Below are 17,949 nucleotides of genomic sequence, written 5' to 3'. Positions count from 1 at the left end.
TACAAAAAGCTCACATTTACATTTGTCATTTTAAATAAATATGTCCTGGAAAATATTCTGATATCACAGATTCCCAAAAGAACAAACATGTCAAAAGAACTTTTGTGAAGTCTTTATTCAAACTACAAAAAATAACTTTATGAAAAATCTATAACCCTTTAAATGCCACAAAAATGAAGATCAGTTAACATCCGATCTGATAGATGAAGGTGTTGAAACTGCAAAGTTATATTGCTCACAATGATGCTTAATAAAAAAGTCTAAAAATACAGACTTTTTCTCTTGTTTTGTGTCACCCTCAAATAATAAACATAATGCACTTTTGTCCCTGGCAAAAATATTGAATTCAATTCATTTATTTACACTAATTTCTCAACCAAATAAATTAAAAACCTAACAAAATAAAAGTATGATTACATTTTAAACATTTGTATTGATGCCTGTACAATTCCCAACAATGGAAATCTTCATTTTGATCATGAAAATAACATCCATGAAAAACATTCAAAGCTTGAAAATTCAAAGATTAAAAATGTTCCTGCTTGAAAGCAGATGTTCTTCATCTCAAAATTAAAAAACTTGGTTCTTCTTTGCTCCTTGGTTTCACTAGCTCCGCCCTCTTTTGTCAGCAGCACTTGCTCTGACCCTTCTTTTGGTTGGACGGACTCAGTCTGAGCTGCGAGTACGTTGACTTACGCCTCTGATTGAAACCTTTCTTCACTTCTCTATGGAGAGATGAAAATAATCTTAAGAAGAGGAAAAACACTTAATACTCAGACTTTCTCCCTCTGGCCTCCTACCTGGCTAGGTGAAGCACGGCCTCGACCACGTTGGTTCCCTCTTTGGCGCTGGTTTCACAGAACAAGGCTCCGTACGTCTGAGAGCAAAGTGTAGTCATACATGAGTGTGTTCAGTTTATTTACACACCTGGGTGGTTGTGCGTCTGGATAAACACATTTTCATCAGGTGGTATGAAAAGTTACACACCTTTGCCAACTTCTCTCCATGCATGCTGCTCACACACTTTTTTTCTGGGAGCAGCTCCCGGAGGTCCACCTTGTTTCCAATAACACACATGGGGATTTTCTCGTCTGTTGAATCCTGAATAAAAACAAAGCTGGAATAAATTCCTGCTTTTAGTACTGGGTCACTCTATGTCACGATTCAAAATTTAACACTTACCTCGATCTGATCCACCCACGCTCTGACGTTAAGAAAGCTGCTCTCTGAAGTCACATCGTAGAGGAGTAGGACGCCATGAGCTTTCCGAAAATAAGACCTGGCGATGCTCCGAAACCTACAGCAAAGGCATAAAATACGGTATTTAAAAACACATTATGGAAACAGTTTTTATAGGTTGATAAAGTTCAGCACCTCTCCTGTCCAGCTGTGTCCCATATCTGCAGATTTGTCATCTGTCCATCCACCAGCATCTTCTTCATTTGGAAATCGACTCCTAAGACAAAAGAGGCTGATAAGAAATCTAAAATAAAAAGAGATTATTAATGCTTAATGAAATGTAATGTGTCTGCACTAACCCAGTGTTGTCTGGATGTCTCCTTTGAACTCGTTTAGTGTCAGTCTCAGCAGAAAACTGGACTTTCCAGATCCTGCGTCTCCAGCTAAAACCAGACGGTACATTGGAGCAGGTTCTCCCGTTTCCTCTATGTCTGCTTCTAGGGGCTTCAAGGTGGAAAACGATTAAAAGTTTACCTTATTTTATGAAGAAATGACCACAGTTGGTATTTATTTAGTTTACTAGGAACTTGTATGTTTATCATTTTGCTAAGAGCTCTAGAGAAACCAAGTAAGTGGACCTTAGGGTGATTTTTTTTTTCATGTTAATCAGGAGGAATATTAGTGAATGATACAATGCAGGCCCAAGACACACAACTCTTGTTTTGGACAGAATCTAAAAATATTTATACATACAGGAGGGTTAAATGTAAACCGCTCCATATAAGCTAGGATTCTGAATGAAACTTGTTTGTCCAGAGGGGACACACTTTGTCCCAGATACCACTGATCATCAAAAGGCAGCCCAGGGGGCTACATCAGCCCCCCCCCCCCAGCTTCTCATCCTGCCTCCAAAAGACTACCAAATTCAGAAAATATGCAAAGGAAAATTTATGTTGCATATTAAGGGTGTCTTTTCTTTCTTTAAACCCCTACAGCAATCAAATCAACCCCACAAACAATTGAGATTAAAGCAGTTTTATCAGGAATTACTTAACATTTGATCATTTTTTTAAAAATCCACCTGTCAGCTAATAAGAAGCAAATATTATGCATGGTAAACAGCTACTCATCAGTCTATTTTTGATTAAAGCAGCATTTTCTGTGTCAACTTTATGCTTCAGGATCTGTAAGAGTTAATTTTTCCCTGCCTGAGAATCCTACATGTGTTCTTCACTGACCAGGAAACAGTATATTAGCATCAAACCCAGTAATGGCAATGACAAACCCAGAAATATGTGGCCAAAATATCTCATTTGGCCATTGTGGTTGCCTGCAGATTAGGCAATCTCACTGCTAAAAGCTAAAAACTATGTACAGTTGAAAGAATGAAAAACTTTTTGAAGAGATTTGTTAATAAGAACAATTTAAAAAAAAAAAATCTGTATTTTAAAGTATGGCTCTGAAGGTGTCCGTCAAAGAAAAATCTGATCCTTATACAAATGTTATTGATGACCCATGCAGTATACTGACACTGTATGTATTCATTAGGCAACACTTCGCTGATTCTAGATCAGATCATCTGACACAGCCAGTAACCAGTCATGTGCTGATCACACCCATTGGAGGCACCTGACATCCAACTACATCCTTTCTCTCATGCATTGCATAAATCTGGAGCATGTGCGGACATAAAGCACTGAAATAAGTTTCATTTATAGATGGCAGTATTAGTCACTGTCCAAAGAGTCACACTGAAGGTATGAATGACAATAAATTATCAAACGATTACTAAGTCCTGACAACACAGTTTTCTGAGGTTATTTTACCTTTGTTGAAAATGCAGACAAACGTCTCCGCAGTGATGACGCAATAGAGCCCGCCCTACTTGGAGTCGCTGGTATAGTAGCTTCAGATTTCACCTCTGATACCTAGAATAAATATACTTTTCTTTAAAGTCACACCACAACAACAGGTTTGAGTTTTTGAGCAACCATTCAAATCTGACTTGTTCTGACCTCCACCTCTGACGGGACGTACGAGTAACTGTGATGAACAGTCTCTGCCAAGCTCCTATTGTCGTCGCTGTCGTAATCGCTGCCTGCGCTGTCAGCCATCTCCATTGGCAGGGACACTCCACTGTCCAGGTACTTATCAGCCCAAAAGGCCACGTGAGAGTAGGACGTTTTGCTTGAATCCAGTTCTGAGCTGCACAAAGAGCAGGCACACACTGGCTTTAGCAGTGACAATTTAATTCACTGAGATCGATCCACAGATTCACAGAGGTGTGTTAAGAACTTGATATACCTGCCGTGGTTGAATGTGCTCTGTTGAAGCGGTTTCATCCTGCGGGCAGGGATTTCATTTTGGGGAGACAGCTGTAGAACAGATTAGGAATGTCAGAGGAAACCCTACACTTGAACAAAGTGAAAACAATTTACTGTCAGCTTTTATCTGATGTAAAACCAGAGGATATGAGGAAATGTGTCATCAGCATTAAGAGACGTACCCTCCTTTTAGCTGCAACAGCTTCACTGGCCAAAGCAGAGCGAAGCCCGTCATTACTGTCATACAGGTTTTTGTTCGTTTCCCTAACGACAGGTTGAAGAAAACACAAGACTGAGGTCAGATAAGTGCACTAACATTTGCATTTTACACCAGTATGATCTGAATCAAACTTGGCAGGGTGGAGAATGAGATGCAATTTAACACAGAAGCATAAAAAGAATAAAATTAATCCTGTTGCTGACATTACTTCTCTAAGTAGTTTGTATTTTTATTTTTAAATCAATTCACTCCCTAAATTTTCACACTAGATGGCACAACAGTTTAAGTGTACAAAGACTTACTGGAGGATCTGAATCTGACTGGCATAGGATTGGTATTCTACAATCATTTTCCTCAAGTCTTCTGATTCTCTGCAAAAAAAAAGAAAGACAAAAACAAGAAAAAAATCAAAGGCAGATTTCTTGAATGATACTGGATCATGCTTGTTATAAAAATATGTGTGCTGAGCTGAGCTTTGAGATGCGGCCTCACCTTTCATGTTGAGCTTTCTGGTCTGTATACATGTTCTTCAGCTTGTCCAGGTCTGAGTGCAGGATGGCAATGTTTGTTTGAGCTTGAAGCAGAGATGCCCGTAGCTGCTCATTTTCCTGTGAAGAGATATGGTGAATTACTGGAACATTTCTGTACAACAAACCTATTGTGTCTTTAATTAAGAGAAGCACTCCATACCTGAGAAAGATCACTGATTTGTTTGTTCAGTCGATCCATCTCCTCCCTTGACTGATTGACGTCAGTGTCCTCTTGTCTCTGACGACAGAAATCGACAGAAACATTTTTTAAATAATTGTACATGTTGTTGAGTTCATTTCTGCACTTAGTAAGATTTAGCCAAGATTGGGACATCTACAGACCAGCTGTGGTGACGATGCTTTCAGAGCCATACATACAGAGTTGCACTATGGCCTGGGTGTACTTATACTGAAAGCCGTCTGTGGTGATTACCTCGGATATAGCTTTTGCATTGCGCCAGTTTTACTAGAACAGGACCACATTTCTGTATGAAATAAAAATAAAAACAACCCTGAAAACCTTTCATGATGTGAAAGATGTTTTCACTCTTCTGCTTCAGCATTAGTGTGTGATAGTTATGGGGTAAAGGTTAGTTGTTGTGTGGGTGGTTGTATACAATGGTTGCTCGTAGAGTAATGAGCTCGGACTTAGCCACAGTGCCAGAACTGGACGTGTCTTTAGTAAAACAAGGGCAGAGGGCAACACTGAAAGCTTTCTGAGGCAGAAAACATGTTTTCGATCTCCTGCCAACCTGCTTCAGCATGAGTATGTGATAGTTATGGGGAAGGGTTAGTTGTAAGTGGTTGTTTACAATGGCTGTTAGTGGAGTGATTAGCTTGGACCTAGCCACAGCACTGGTTTTGTCAGAACTTGACAACATGTCACAAAGGCAAAGGGGAACACTGAAAGCTTTCCCTGACAGAAAACATGTTTTTGCTCTTTTCCCAGTCTGCTTCTGCATAGATTTGCAATCATTATGGGCGGGGTCTGCCAAAGTCTATCCAAGGGCTGCTGCCATGGTAGCCACATTTCTTTTTTTAAAACAAGAGCGAAGAGCCACACCAAAAGCTTGTTTTGGCAGAGAAGATGTTATAGCATGTCCCCCTTAGCGTAGCTAGCGTGTCAGCACAAAAGCAGCGCATGTGCACGATTTGTATTTTAAACTTTTGGGATAGCCAGAGCTGTACATGTAGGAGCTGTTGTGTTGTCTTTGAGGTACAGCAGCAATAAAACATTAGGCCATTTTATAAAACCTGATCACTATAAAAAACAAAGAAAATTAATGTGTGAAAAACCTACCTGTAATAGTTTTTCCACAGTTGCATGCAAGTCTGTGACCTCGTTCCGGTGCTTCTTCTGCATGGACGCCAAAATCCCCTCCATTTTCCTACGTTCCTGCACACATGAAACCAAAGCAGTAAGGAGGTGTAGTCTAGCTTGGGCCTTAAGAGAGGCTTTCATCTGACTCCACAGAGGCTCTTTGTGAGGAGACGTGTAGTCTGCTCTGTGTACTACACCACAAATATGCAGGTAACTCACAGAAAACAACAAAGAAAGAGTAGATGATTTTATTTTCCTATGAATATATATACATTCTTTTAGATCATTCCTCTTTCTACAGATAAAATAATGCTTCATATATCATACACAACTTATCTGGAATCCCTACATTCTCAAGAGTAATCTTCAACTTTAAATACTGTGGGTTTAGTTCTTACCTCCTCTCTCACCCTTTCCTCCGTCCGAGTAAGCTGCTGCTGTATGTCCTCCTCCAGCTCTGTCAGCTGACTGTTGTTCATCTCCTCAGCACTGTTTGAACCCAAAAGGACATTTAAGGTTGTGGAAAGTGAAGCATGCTCTCAAAACCTACTCAAAAGGTTAACACAACAAGGGGACCTATTTTCCTGCCCATACAGCAACTCTACCTGACTGATCTGACTTCAGCAGGCTGAAGCAGTGACTGCTCTGCTTTCATCAGATAACATGTGGCCCAACCAGAGTAGAGGGAGGGGGAAGAAAAGCTTGAAAAAGCCTCACAGGACTCCACAGGTGTACAAACTGCATCACTGATTACTTCAGACTTTTCATGTATGCATGGCTTATTATAATTTTCATGCCAAGATTTCATATGACTATGAATTTCACCAGAAAGTGAAACAGAAGTTGAATGAATTATTATTAGTTTGTAAAAGGGTTAAACAAGCTAGACAGGGGAGCAAATCATGTGTTCCTACTTCCTTGAAAAAGGAATGTCACCTTTGTCAGACTGCATCGTTACTGAAGGAAAGGAAAAAAGAGAAAACAAAAACAGCTCAGGCACACCACTCTTCTTTGTGTGTAAGGAAGTTAAGTTACGGTGCTATGTGAGGGAAAATTCTTCAAAGTCTGGCATCACATGTTCTTTAAGTCTTTAGGCTACAGTAGTGTTGGGTTTAGATGCAAGTTACCACTGTGAAGTAGATTTTTTTTTATTATGCATCTTCTCTCTGCCACAAACCACACTGTTATGACACAGACAGAATATCCCAGAACACAGAACTGAGTTAAAGTTCAAGGTCATGCACCATGTTTTTTCATTCTAAGAAATGCAGTACTCCCATTTTTCGTGATATGGTCATACATATTACAATCAGTGTACATATATAATGTCCAGACAAAAAAAAAAAAAAAAAAAAGGTTTCTTGGTACCACCCTCTTAAATATATGGGAAATACGTTCACGACAGTTAAAGGTCAATTTTTTGCTTCTTTTGCTGATGGGCAGGCTGCACACTTTAACAAATTAATCTGAGGGATTCTATCAGTTGACTTCAGCAATTTTTGGGATATTCTAGACAGGATTAACGTGCATGACAAGGGTCCCCTCCTGAACACATATATACTTTTAAATTTTAATTCAACCATAACAAGAACAACAAGAAGTTATTTCTGCTGAATCATTATTTCTCATTTCTATGGTGGTTGATCAGATCTTTCTCAAAACTGATGTGGGGCATCTCAAGATCTTACCACACTGCCATGAACAGCCCAAAGGCCTGCCTCCAACCCTTTCACCATGACAATACGGTAAATGCCATCAAACAGGAAGTACTTTTTTCAAGGGTGGCTTATTGGTTAAGTGGCACCCCCCCACACATTAAAAAAAACAAACAAACAAACAAAAAAAAAATCAGCCATGCAGCCCGTTTAAGCCAAGATCATGAAACACGCAAGGCATATATTCTGTGTCTATTCAAAAGCCCCTTTGGACCTAAACCCAAATACCAACAGGACGTTAATCTAATTCATTTGAATTAAAAGAATAATGCCTTTTTGATACTTAATAATTTCAACCTCTGATAACATTTGTAGTCAATACTTTTTTTTTTTTTTGCCAAGACAACAGTATCAGGATCATCTCACGAAAGCGCCACCTGCTGGACACAGGAAGTTATACACTATTTACTAGGGGTGTAAAAGTTGATAGTACCGCAGTACCACAGCATTAGAAGTGTCTAAATACTGTCCCGGACATGGGGCAGAAAGTGTCGTTTTTTAGTGGAGCAGAACTAATGGATGCGGGAACTACAATTCTCATCAGCCCATGCGTACCCATCATACTTTGCGCTCCACTCGCTTGCTTGATTCCACTGCATGAAAATGGCAGATGCACGGAGTAGCGAGGGAGAGGCTCCAATGACTTTTGAATCTGACGTGTGGAAACATTTTGGTTTCCTGGTGTCAAGAAATGAGTAAGGAGAAAAAGTGACAGGCAAACAAAAGGCAGTATGTAGACACTGCCAGGCCGGAGTGACGCACTTCATGGGGAATACAAGTAACATGAGGAGCAACTTGATAAATCATCATCATCCTGAAAAGATTGCTGAAGATCTGAGAAGCAAAATCCAGAAGGGTTCACAGTCCCACTTCCCCATGACAGCGCAAGGGCTCAACAGATCACAAGGAGTACTAGTATAGGTGAATATATTAGCGAAGATCTACAGCTTGTTAACAGAGCTTTTAAAATGTTTAATCATTTTTAAGACTATGCACACCTACGGCACATTTTTTACAAATAATGTTATATTTAAAGTGCAATTGATTAATAAAAGCCAATGTCATTTTTTTAAAAGTCTTAATCTGTTGTTCTGAGTGTTTTTTATACTGCAGTAAATACCGTACCGTGGACTTGTCACTGAGGTATTACCGTACTGTGAGATTTTGATACCGTTACATCCCTACTATTTTACACTATGCAAACTAGTTGCATGTACCAGGGTGCAAGAGCCCTTCAGTGCTGCTTGCAGCCCTAGTTATTATAATTATTATAATTGTTGTTGTCCTTGTCATTAGTTGTTGTTGTTGTAGTAGTGGTATATAAACTGACTACACCTCCACCAATTCATCATGTTTTAGTTTACAACCCAAAAGTCCAGACTCATAGAATACAAAGTACGTACTAAATGGTTAAAGTATTCCATTAAAATCTATAATTCAAATGACTAATTCCTTGTGAGAAACAGGCTGTCTTCACTTATTAACTACCTCAAAGAAGAGAACAAAGGACCGATAGAGCGCTGCATCACATGGTGCAATGATAATCACCTGAAGCTCAATTTCAGTAGAACCAATGAGTCTGTGGTGGAGAGGAACAGCAGGCTCCCTGTCCTGGTTTTCATCCAGGGAGAGGAAATGAAAAGGGTAGACTCATGCATCACATTTTGGTTCAAATCAATAAAAAACAGATTCGGACTAACAACACTAAAACCCTTTTTAGAAAGTCAGAGAGCCCACTGTTTTTCCTGAGGACATTCAGGGTACACAATAAAACGTTGTCGTTTTCTGTTGTTCCTGCTCTGCAGTATGTCACTGAACATGTCAGTTCAATGAGAAACAAAGACAGACAACTTCTTGTTTGGGTTTGACTGCTAGGTCAACTAAAGTGATTTTTAAAGGAACAGTGTAGCGATTTCACTGAACAGAGATTTAGAACAATGTAGCTGCAAAGAAGCTACATGTTTGTACACCCTGATGTTTCACACAACTTCAAGATGGGTGCAAAAACATCTGAACAATCACCACAGCTTTAAGGTGGGCATCCTTTAGTATCACCACTACAGGATCTGACCAAATATGCGAAATCATTATGATTTCCTCTTATGTTTATGATGTTGATTTTAATAACTACCAGAACAGTGTTTTAATGTCTAGGAAATCATGATGTCAAAGTATGAGTTACATCTGAGTGAACAGCAATACAGTCTCATCATTCATGACTGACATTTGTGTGCATTTTATCACTAATACCACATGAATTCTTAAACTAATGTCATAAATTGCTTTGCAAGTTCTCTCCACATTTTGACTTTGACCACCCAATTTAAGTTAATTCATCTTTAAGTCAAAGTGAATATTTATAAAAGAAGTTTTCCTAATTGCATCCTTGAAATATCGTGGCAATGAGATGTTTAAATGAAGCACCTTTAAATGAGTAATCATGCAGGCACAGCCCCACACCCAATTTAAATCACTGGTTCTGAGCCTTGAGCGCCTCTGAGCTCTCCTGCTCTGAGGTTGTCAAAGTTAGATTTAATGGAATCATAATAAAGCGCTGACTGGATAGTTTATCCAAAGGCCTTTTGGTAGGAAAGTGTGTAAACCTTTTTAGTTGGAACTTATGTATGAAAACACCTTTTTTCTGACAGCAAGGTATCTCTATTTCAGGAGGGTCCTGGTGGGGGGGTGCTCAACTTTTGTTAGATAAAAATGGTGTGAAGCCACTGGTCTGAGTCGTTCAAATATATTGGCATATAAATAAATATAAAATATGGCTGACAAACTCCAAGTTTCAAACCATATGACATAGAACAGCATCTAAGTGTTGAACATTTTCCCAACCCAAGTATGGATGAAATCTGAAATAAACAAGATACCTGTGCTATAATGCAGGGATAATCACTTAGTGAAAAGACCCCTAATCTCCATTATGCCCCTATGTGATAGTAATAAGTTACATTGACTACAACATGGTTGCCACAGCATCGCCACATTAAACAGAGACAGGCTCTGCACATGAAAGCTCCAAGTAGTGGCAAAGCAGATGCTATCTACCCTACCATGTGGCCCCTCACAGGCCCAGACAACAGAAAACTTACTACCTCTCCTGGCCATAGCTGAGGCCTTTTAAAATCACAGAGAAACTTTAATGTTATTCAGATTTCTTTTATCTCAACTCAGTTACCAGTGAGCTTACTGACAGCACAATCCAAAGGGCCAAACAGCTAATTTAATGAATATAATCCTTCATGACACAAATTCACAAAAATGTAAACTGTTTCTGAGGGTGTATAAGAGCTTGATTAACCTAGATTAACCTACTGATTAACCTTAAAAGAAATGCACACCTCAACAGCTGATGAAAAATTCATCAAACTGGTTAGAAAAAAAGTTAAGTAAATACTGGATTACATTTGTAAATGAAAATGTTATTTTGTATGTTGAACGTGCATTAAAATACAAAATAGCTTTGTCAGTCTCAGCTGATACTGGGGTCTTTGTCTGGGTGCATCTGCTGTCTGTAGGGCTAACATCCACAAGAGGGCAGCAGTCCACAACTGCAAGCCTACAAACGTTCTGGTTTCAAGACCTTTCAGAGCATTAAAATACCTCCACAACTGATGATTATTTTTCATATTCACTTAAGATTTTCTTATACTTTAATAAATACTTTCTAAGCACATTTCAGTCACATTTAGTTGGCTGCCTGTCTTCCTAATATCTTTGTTTTGTGCTTGATTGTTAAAGTAATGACCCTAAAACACTGTCTTTCAATCATTTTTAACTCCCAGGTCAGGATCTCATCTTTAGTAGCCCACTGTAGGAAAGGCTGAGGTTTATATTTACCGCTTTAAGCTTGTCTCCAGCTGTTCACATGCTAGCTTGCTGTCCAGACTTTGACTGATCAGAGAGTGGATGATTTCCTCATACTGTTGCAGCACAGTCATGTTTGCAGAGGTGTGAATGGCCTGGTAAAGCTCGGCCAGCTGCTCCTTCAGACTGAGGAAGGAGAACAAACAGTTATCACCAGTAATGTACAAGTAAGTGGTCATACTCAAGTCAAAGTCCATCTTTCCAATGTCACCCCTCATATGCTCATAGGTTAATATTAATCAAATTAATTCATGTAAAACCATTCAAACCAGTCTTTCAGCATAGTCTATGTAATGTCTATGCTCATTATATGTGAACTATATGCAGAGTACATGTCCTACTCCTCGTAGCAGAATCAAATAACAAAAGGCTTTATTCAGTTTAAATATGTACATGCAGTGTGCTAAAGTCAATTTTGCTGAAACTTGGCACTAAATACTGAGACAGTGACACCCTTTTATAAAGCAAATAATATGATTGTGTGTTTTAGGATCATCATTAGCATCACATGCTTGGCTCAGCCACAGGTTGATGTGTGCACATCTCATTTATCAACTGGTAGACTTAACGTTGACTGAAGTAGGATATAAAACCTGAAAAAAATTAACGAACAAGGCCGTCTCCCTACCTAGTGTGTAGAGATCTGTAAAACACTTGGAGAAAAAAAATATGCACCCCCAAAATGTAAAGTTTAAAATGTTTTACAAATACTTTAACTTGCTCCATATGAAATCTTGAATTTGTTAATTAACTGACATGTAGCTCTGTTACTGCAATGAATTCAAAATTAGTTTAACCTCTCATGATTAAATACTTTGGGTTTTCACAGTCTAGGCTGCTTAAGCATATGAATATGGCTTTAGACCATGTCCTTTTCTGTAGTTCCTCTCTCCATTATGTTCTCCTTAAATGAACTCAAAAAGACCCTTAACATTGAGATTTAGCCTTTAGTAAAGCAGCCTAAACTATTGCAGTCTAAGGAAAAACAGACCAGCAATACATCCTCTTTTCATGGCAAATACTCGATCCAACTCTATTATTGGAGAGGATGGCATTTGTATTACTGCTAAAATAAATGAGAGGTCTACCTATTTAATACTCTGACTACCTCAGTTGAACTAAAGGTAACTTTTTCAAGCCTAACAGCAGTTAAAGAATAAAAATAAACAAAAATCTTGGCTCATTGTTTACCCACCAGGTCCTTTCATAGGAATCTTACTGCCTTCCTCTAGGAATGGACTTTTCTTATTTGTCATGGCAGCAGCACATGGAAACAGGAAATCGGGGCACATTGTGAACACTGAACTATCTCCATGATAAAAAAGACCTTATCATAAGAAAGCAACGCCAGAGAGTGAACCTTAAAACAGAATTTTTGAGTGTATTATTCACACTTGCTTTACAAACAGGTCATTGTTTGCTAAATAAAATGTATCTACCTGTAATTTAATAAGTGTGTATAGTGCAAAGTCATGGCTTAAATAAGTTTACGTTTAATAGAGTTGAAATAAAAACATACAACCATTTTACCTTAGTAAAAATATAGTTACTCTAGTTTAAATCTAATTAAGTAGAAGTAAAAGTAAAGAATCTACTTTAAAGTTTGGAGTAGCTGCTGGGGAATTGTACATAAATATTTGATCTATTCTTATTGGTAAAAACATCAAAAGAATAGATCTCCAACTAGTTGTTCAGGTAAAGTCCCACCCCATAATATAGTAAAATACACAGCAAAATTGCCAGTGTTCATTAAACTCATATAACACTTTTAAAAGTGTCTTTATCAGTCAACTACATGTAGTTAAACTTCTGAGTGTCAATTAATGTGCAATATGATAGAGCTGCAATAACTCTTGAAAATCTGTGGCAAGGAACAAAGCAGAAATTCAACCTCATTGCAAGGCAATGCATACTAACACACTACACGTCCTAGGAGCACTTCAAGTCACAGGTGAAAAGTCTAACTTGGTGAATAACTTCACTCATGGTGCAAATGTGTCTCACTTTAAAAACAACAATCCACCAGTGGAAATATTTAACCCCGAGATTTCAACACTCAGGTTTTTGAGTACTGTACTTAGTACTAGTTTCAAAATGTACTCAAAAAAGTACAGGTACCCAAACACACTACTCAACAACAGTAATTTGAAGAAATCTAATTACTTTCCACTCCTGGTGAGATAACAGTTACTCCGCCTGTGTAGCTAATATGAAAAGCCATGTAGCTTTTATTTTCTGTAGTCCCTAATGTAAAAAAAATCCAGCTGGAAATTTGTTAAAAGCGCAGCCGTTGACGTAAGGTAAGGTTAAATGACGTAAATAACGTTCCAGGAGCCGCAATAGCCGCTGGCTAGCTGAATCCTGTCAACACTGAATGAGCAGCCGGATGTTATATTACCTTTCAGAGATAACAGACTCCGCATCTATCCTGCTCAAAAACTCTCCCCAAGGACTGTTTGGATAACATGTCGACCCGACGACGTCGAGGGACGCCAGGTTAAGAGTCTCTGAAACCTCCTGAAACCTGGAAGAAAACTTGCTGTAGGTGATGAATCCGTCTTTGTCCGCGTCGAACTTGTCGAACAGAGTTTGTATTTCCCCGTCGGGGACGTTGAGCTCCTGGCAGACTACTGTAAAGTCCTCGTACTCGATTCTACCGGACTTGTTCACATCACAAGCAGAAAATAGTCTGCGGAGACTCGGTCTGTCCATAGTAAAATGTTAAAAACTAATTCAAAGGTTGTAAAATCCGACGTTAAAACCCCCGCACCAGCCTCTGGCCGCCAGTCCACTAAAATAAAAGCCTCCACTAAACTGTCAATTAAAGTCTCACATAGGTACTAAAAGACGCTTATTGGTCCAGGTCTCCATGTAGGCGGGTATCGTCCGAATGTGTGGACCCAATGTGCCACTTCCTACCTGCTGCTGCAGCAACCGACGTTTCTTATTATTTGGTTTAATCTAGAAGGGATGTCATCCATTCATGTGTGTTAAATACAACAGATACGCAAGAGTCTCTATTTGCCTTTAAGGTGTGTGCATGTGACAGTTTTATCAGTCACTCCTCTTGTTCCCCTTTGCAGAGGTTGACTGACTCCTCCCAGAACGATTAAATCGAAATAGTGCTAATAAAAGCCTCTAAATCTCAACATTTTGGCCAAACATTTAGACTGTTTTTGCATGACAATAAAGAACATTATGAGCTTTTCAAATAGAAAATTATTCATTTGATCTTTATTTGAAAAATTAAAATAAAGTGCTTTTTATATACAATACAAAAAAGAAAAACAGTAGTGATGTATGATACAAAAAATACATTTCATAATATTTTTTACATTGGCAGCTGAATTTACAAAACAATTTTACATAAAAACTTTTACTTACAATACATGTTGATAAGAGTCCGAGCAACTTGTACTGTCACAAACAGAAGGCCAGACTACAGTGGTTTATTAAGATAGAGCAGACGACAATACTTTCACTGTGGCGTTATTATTTCGGCTTGTATTCAAATAAAAGCAGTACCTGCACAAATTTGACTAATAATCAATGCCACTAAATATTTGTTCTGCATGTCAATTGAGTATTGTTCGGATGAGAGCCACTTCACAAAAGCTGCCATTTGTTTGTTTTTAATAACAGTCGGAGCATGAGTCTGTCATGACGTGTGATTGATTATAGCTGACCAGTCTTGAAAATTCACGTCATTTTTGCAGTGCCACTTAAAAGAAATGTAAAGTAATACTCATTAATTCAATACTCGGAAAAAAAACAAATCAACCAGTGGTTATTTATGTGCTACAGTTTTAGAATAAAATCACATCCCTGACAGATGCTGAAGCCGCCATAACATAAGATAAAATAAAACACGCCATGAGCACATACTGTACAATCTTGACAGTATTCAGTTACATGTTTTCCATGTTTTCATTCCTGTTTCTGAGCACAAGCAGCCCTGTCACACCTGAAGTATAGCATTTGACTCGACAGCAGTACTACCTGGTTGGTTTTATAATCCCAAGAGGCACATCTCTTGATTATTATTTCAGAAGGCATTATTCATTTACCTCAAGGCAGGTTTCTTATCAAATCCAGAACCTGCATTATACTAAGGCTTTTCAGCATCATGTGCAAATCCAATGCTTTCTGAGTCAAGCAAGAATGCCTTCCTGCCTTTTTGTGATTTTTCAATTTTACAGGCTGCATTACAACACTAGAGTCACACTCATATAAGACTTACAAAGTATTGTATGCAATCAAGTTACTATTTCTGAACAATGAGATGGCTAGTCAAGATGATGTTTCAATGCAGGATGGGAATGATTATTATTGCCTTTGTGGTTGACTTTAAGACCATGTAACCAAACGGAGGGTATCTCTACCTTTGACTTCATCAATTAATATTCTTAATAAAGCTGATTCTATATGTGTTATTTGTGTCAAATTATGATTATTATGAGTAGGTGCAGTATTGAAATATTATACTTCCCTTTAAAAACCGTGATGATTATACAGTATGACACCTTAATGAATGACAACGACAAATGTCTCTATCTTCCTCCCTATAACACCCCAAAAATGGCTAAAATCTGTTGCATACGTAGAGTTACTGTGATGAGCAGTATGTGTGCATGGGTGTGCTGCCAATCCTAAACAAACATCTCTAAGCTAACTCTGTCTCAAGGAGAGGCTGTCATGGTGTTGACCTCTTCACATTGTTTGCTTTGCATAGACTGCCTATCTAATGAGAATACCTGGAATGAGATTTTTCCCTTTACATTTGGTGACAGAAAACCCTGTAGAAAGTCGGGCCTCCGGAGGAATATCCGTACCAGCTAATAATACCAATAATCATAGAAAAAATAGCCTGTCTTTGTATATACGTACACAAGATTTTTGGTGTATTGTGACTGAAGTGGTAAGAGTTTCTGCAACATTTCCACTGAGGTGATGTGTTCTTTTTACTTTATTCTCTTATCATTCTTTGTTGCTGTGTTATATTTAAGCTTAAACAATGAGTATATATATATATATCTGTGAATGCACACAGGCTATCTATAAAATCTATGACAGGACACTTTTTTTGTCTTACCTGTCACTGGATGTTTTGTATATTCTGGTGTGAGTGTTTACTTTGCTACAAAACAGTACATAGTGCATAGCCTCAGCGATGGGTAGGCTCTTACCATATGACAGAGGGGGAACAGGTTTGAATCTCACACTAACTTTCAAAGCATTGCCAGTAGATTTTATGGACGGACTGGTTGGCTGTGAAATTCAACCACTAAACTGTGGTCTGGACACCTACACCCTACGCTTGATACATTCTCGTGAGCCGTGCGTGAAAAAGTCTGAAGGCAAATTGGATCTTCTGTGTGCTTTGAATGCACTCGATTAAGAGGGAGTGAGAGGAACATAAAAAGAAATGTACATGGACCACAGGGACAGAACAAAAAAAAGTGCAAATCTGTGTAATGAAATATCTCTCCATTTAGAGTCTGGTGTTCCTCAGTTTCCTCTCTTATAGGCTTTTGTCTTCCTCAGCAAGTGCACTCTTTCCCTTCAGTTTAAAATGAGTCACTCCACATTACATGGAGCCTGTTTCACACTATCGAGTCTTTAATCTCAGAGCCCAGTCTGACTCGTGGCCGTGGGCATGTGGGAGAGATCTCTACATGGCTCTCTCTCAAGTTCAGAGGCCTCTTTTCTGACTCGGAGAAACTCTTGCTATTGTCGGGCGACGAGCACTCGTGTGGTGGAGTGCTGCAGATGTAGTTGTCATTAAGGGTCTGGTAGCCCTTGTGGTCTGACACCGATGCTGTGACTGTGCTGCCATTTAACGGCAAGTTCTCAGCTGGTTTCCCTCCCACTATTCTGGGCTTCATCTGCTGCATGTTGGGGCATTCTCCTTCCTTTAGTATGGACTTCATGTGGTCACGGTGCCTGTAGACCACAAACAGAGAGAAGACGAGCAGAGAAAACGCCAGGAGGGCACACACCACTATCAGCTCATTCCAGTAGGTCTTTGTGTTGATCTGCGGTGATCGTGCTTCTCCTGGCAGGATGATAAACTCCTCCTGGGAGATCTGTGGCGTACGTGAGCGGCCTTTCAGGGTGGTGCTCTCCTGCCTGGCCTCGCCCCTCACGCAGTAGTTAGCCAGCAGCTGTTTGAAGCCTTCCTCCACTGACCAGCACTCGTAGGTTTCCTGCCTGTCAGCTTGAGCCACCACTACTAGCCCCCCCTCTGGGCTGGGGTAATGGAAGTGACCTGCGCTCTCACTGAACTCCCACTTTCTTTCAGCCAAATTAGAGCGCAGCTTGCAAGGTAGGACTTTGAATGTGTTGGCTGGGATAATGATCACCTGGCATGAAGATATCCCTGTGAAAATGCAAAGCAGTTACATAAATGCAGTCAGGGTTTGCATTAAAAAAGCTGTAGCGCCATCTCCAGTGCATGAGAATAATAATAGTTTGATAAAATGAGGTACTTGTGATCAAGCATGTAAAATTTCAGCATGCAAGTGCTACAAATCTGTTTATGACAGTGAAAAGAAGAGGAGGTCACTTACGTGTAGGTGGAGGTTTAGCAAACCGTGGGCTTGGCACTGTTTTGTTGCAAATAGCTGATGTGTCTGCCTCGTCTACATCCTGCTGCCAGGCACTGAAAAAACATACATTTGATCAGAAAATGTGGAAATGGAGGATCTTACCATCTTATATTTACATATCATAGAAGAATGCTTGACTAAAAGCCTAAACAGTGTGACTGTTTGTAGATGAACATGCA

At 39.2% G+C, this 17,949-nt stretch overlaps 2 protein-coding genes across 3 annotated transcripts in view; both read right to left on the bottom strand.

Moving 5' to 3' along the window:
• Positions 1-97: 97 nt before the first annotated feature.
• Positions 98-13,958, bottom strand: zgc:162879 (ras and EF-hand domain-containing protein). Of its 2 annotated transcripts, none has more exons than XR_005992330.1 (17): positions 13,561-13,958; positions 11,136-11,288; positions 5,973-6,063; positions 5,554-5,649; positions 4,414-4,491; positions 4,216-4,331; positions 4,026-4,094; positions 3,686-3,767; positions 3,484-3,554; positions 3,195-3,384; positions 3,006-3,107; positions 1,539-1,683; positions 1,375-1,456; positions 1,183-1,297; positions 988-1,117; positions 801-877; positions 98-725 (listed from the first exon to the last, which is right to left on the bottom strand). XR_005992330.1 is itself a non-coding variant. In XM_041795171.1 (17 exons), exons 1-17 carry the CDS (start codon positions 13,872-13,874, stop codon positions 626-628), a joined length of 1,995 nt encoding a protein of 664 aa, XP_041651105.1. In that variant the 5' UTR covers positions 13,875-13,958; the 3' UTR covers positions 98-625. The 2 variants fall into 2 exon arrangements, 1 of the variants encoding a protein (XP_041651105.1); XM_041795171.1 differs by having other exon boundaries at positions 988-1,101.
• Positions 13,959-14,379: 421 nt separating this feature from the next.
• Positions 14,380-17,949, bottom strand: part of sema4ba (sema domain, immunoglobulin domain (Ig), transmembrane domain (TM) and short cytoplasmic domain, (semaphorin) 4Ba) — a 61,863-nt gene continuing 58,293 nt past the window's right edge. The window contains exons 14-15 of the mRNA XM_041796158.1: positions 17,732-17,823; positions 14,380-17,541 (exon numbers count right to left, since the gene is read on the bottom strand). Coding sequence (XP_041652092.1) covers positions 16,766-17,541; positions 17,732-17,823 — 868 coding nt within the window. The 3' untranslated portion in view covers positions 14,380-16,765. The remainder of the gene's footprint in view (positions 17,542-17,731; positions 17,824-17,949) is intronic.

Source organism: Cheilinus undulatus, linkage group 9 (genome assembly GCF_018320785.1).
Source record: "Cheilinus undulatus linkage group 9, ASM1832078v1, whole genome shotgun sequence".
Taxonomy (NCBI): domain Eukaryota; kingdom Metazoa; phylum Chordata; class Actinopteri; order Labriformes; family Labridae; genus Cheilinus; species Cheilinus undulatus.
This window is presented reverse-complemented; position numbering and strand designations above follow the sequence as displayed.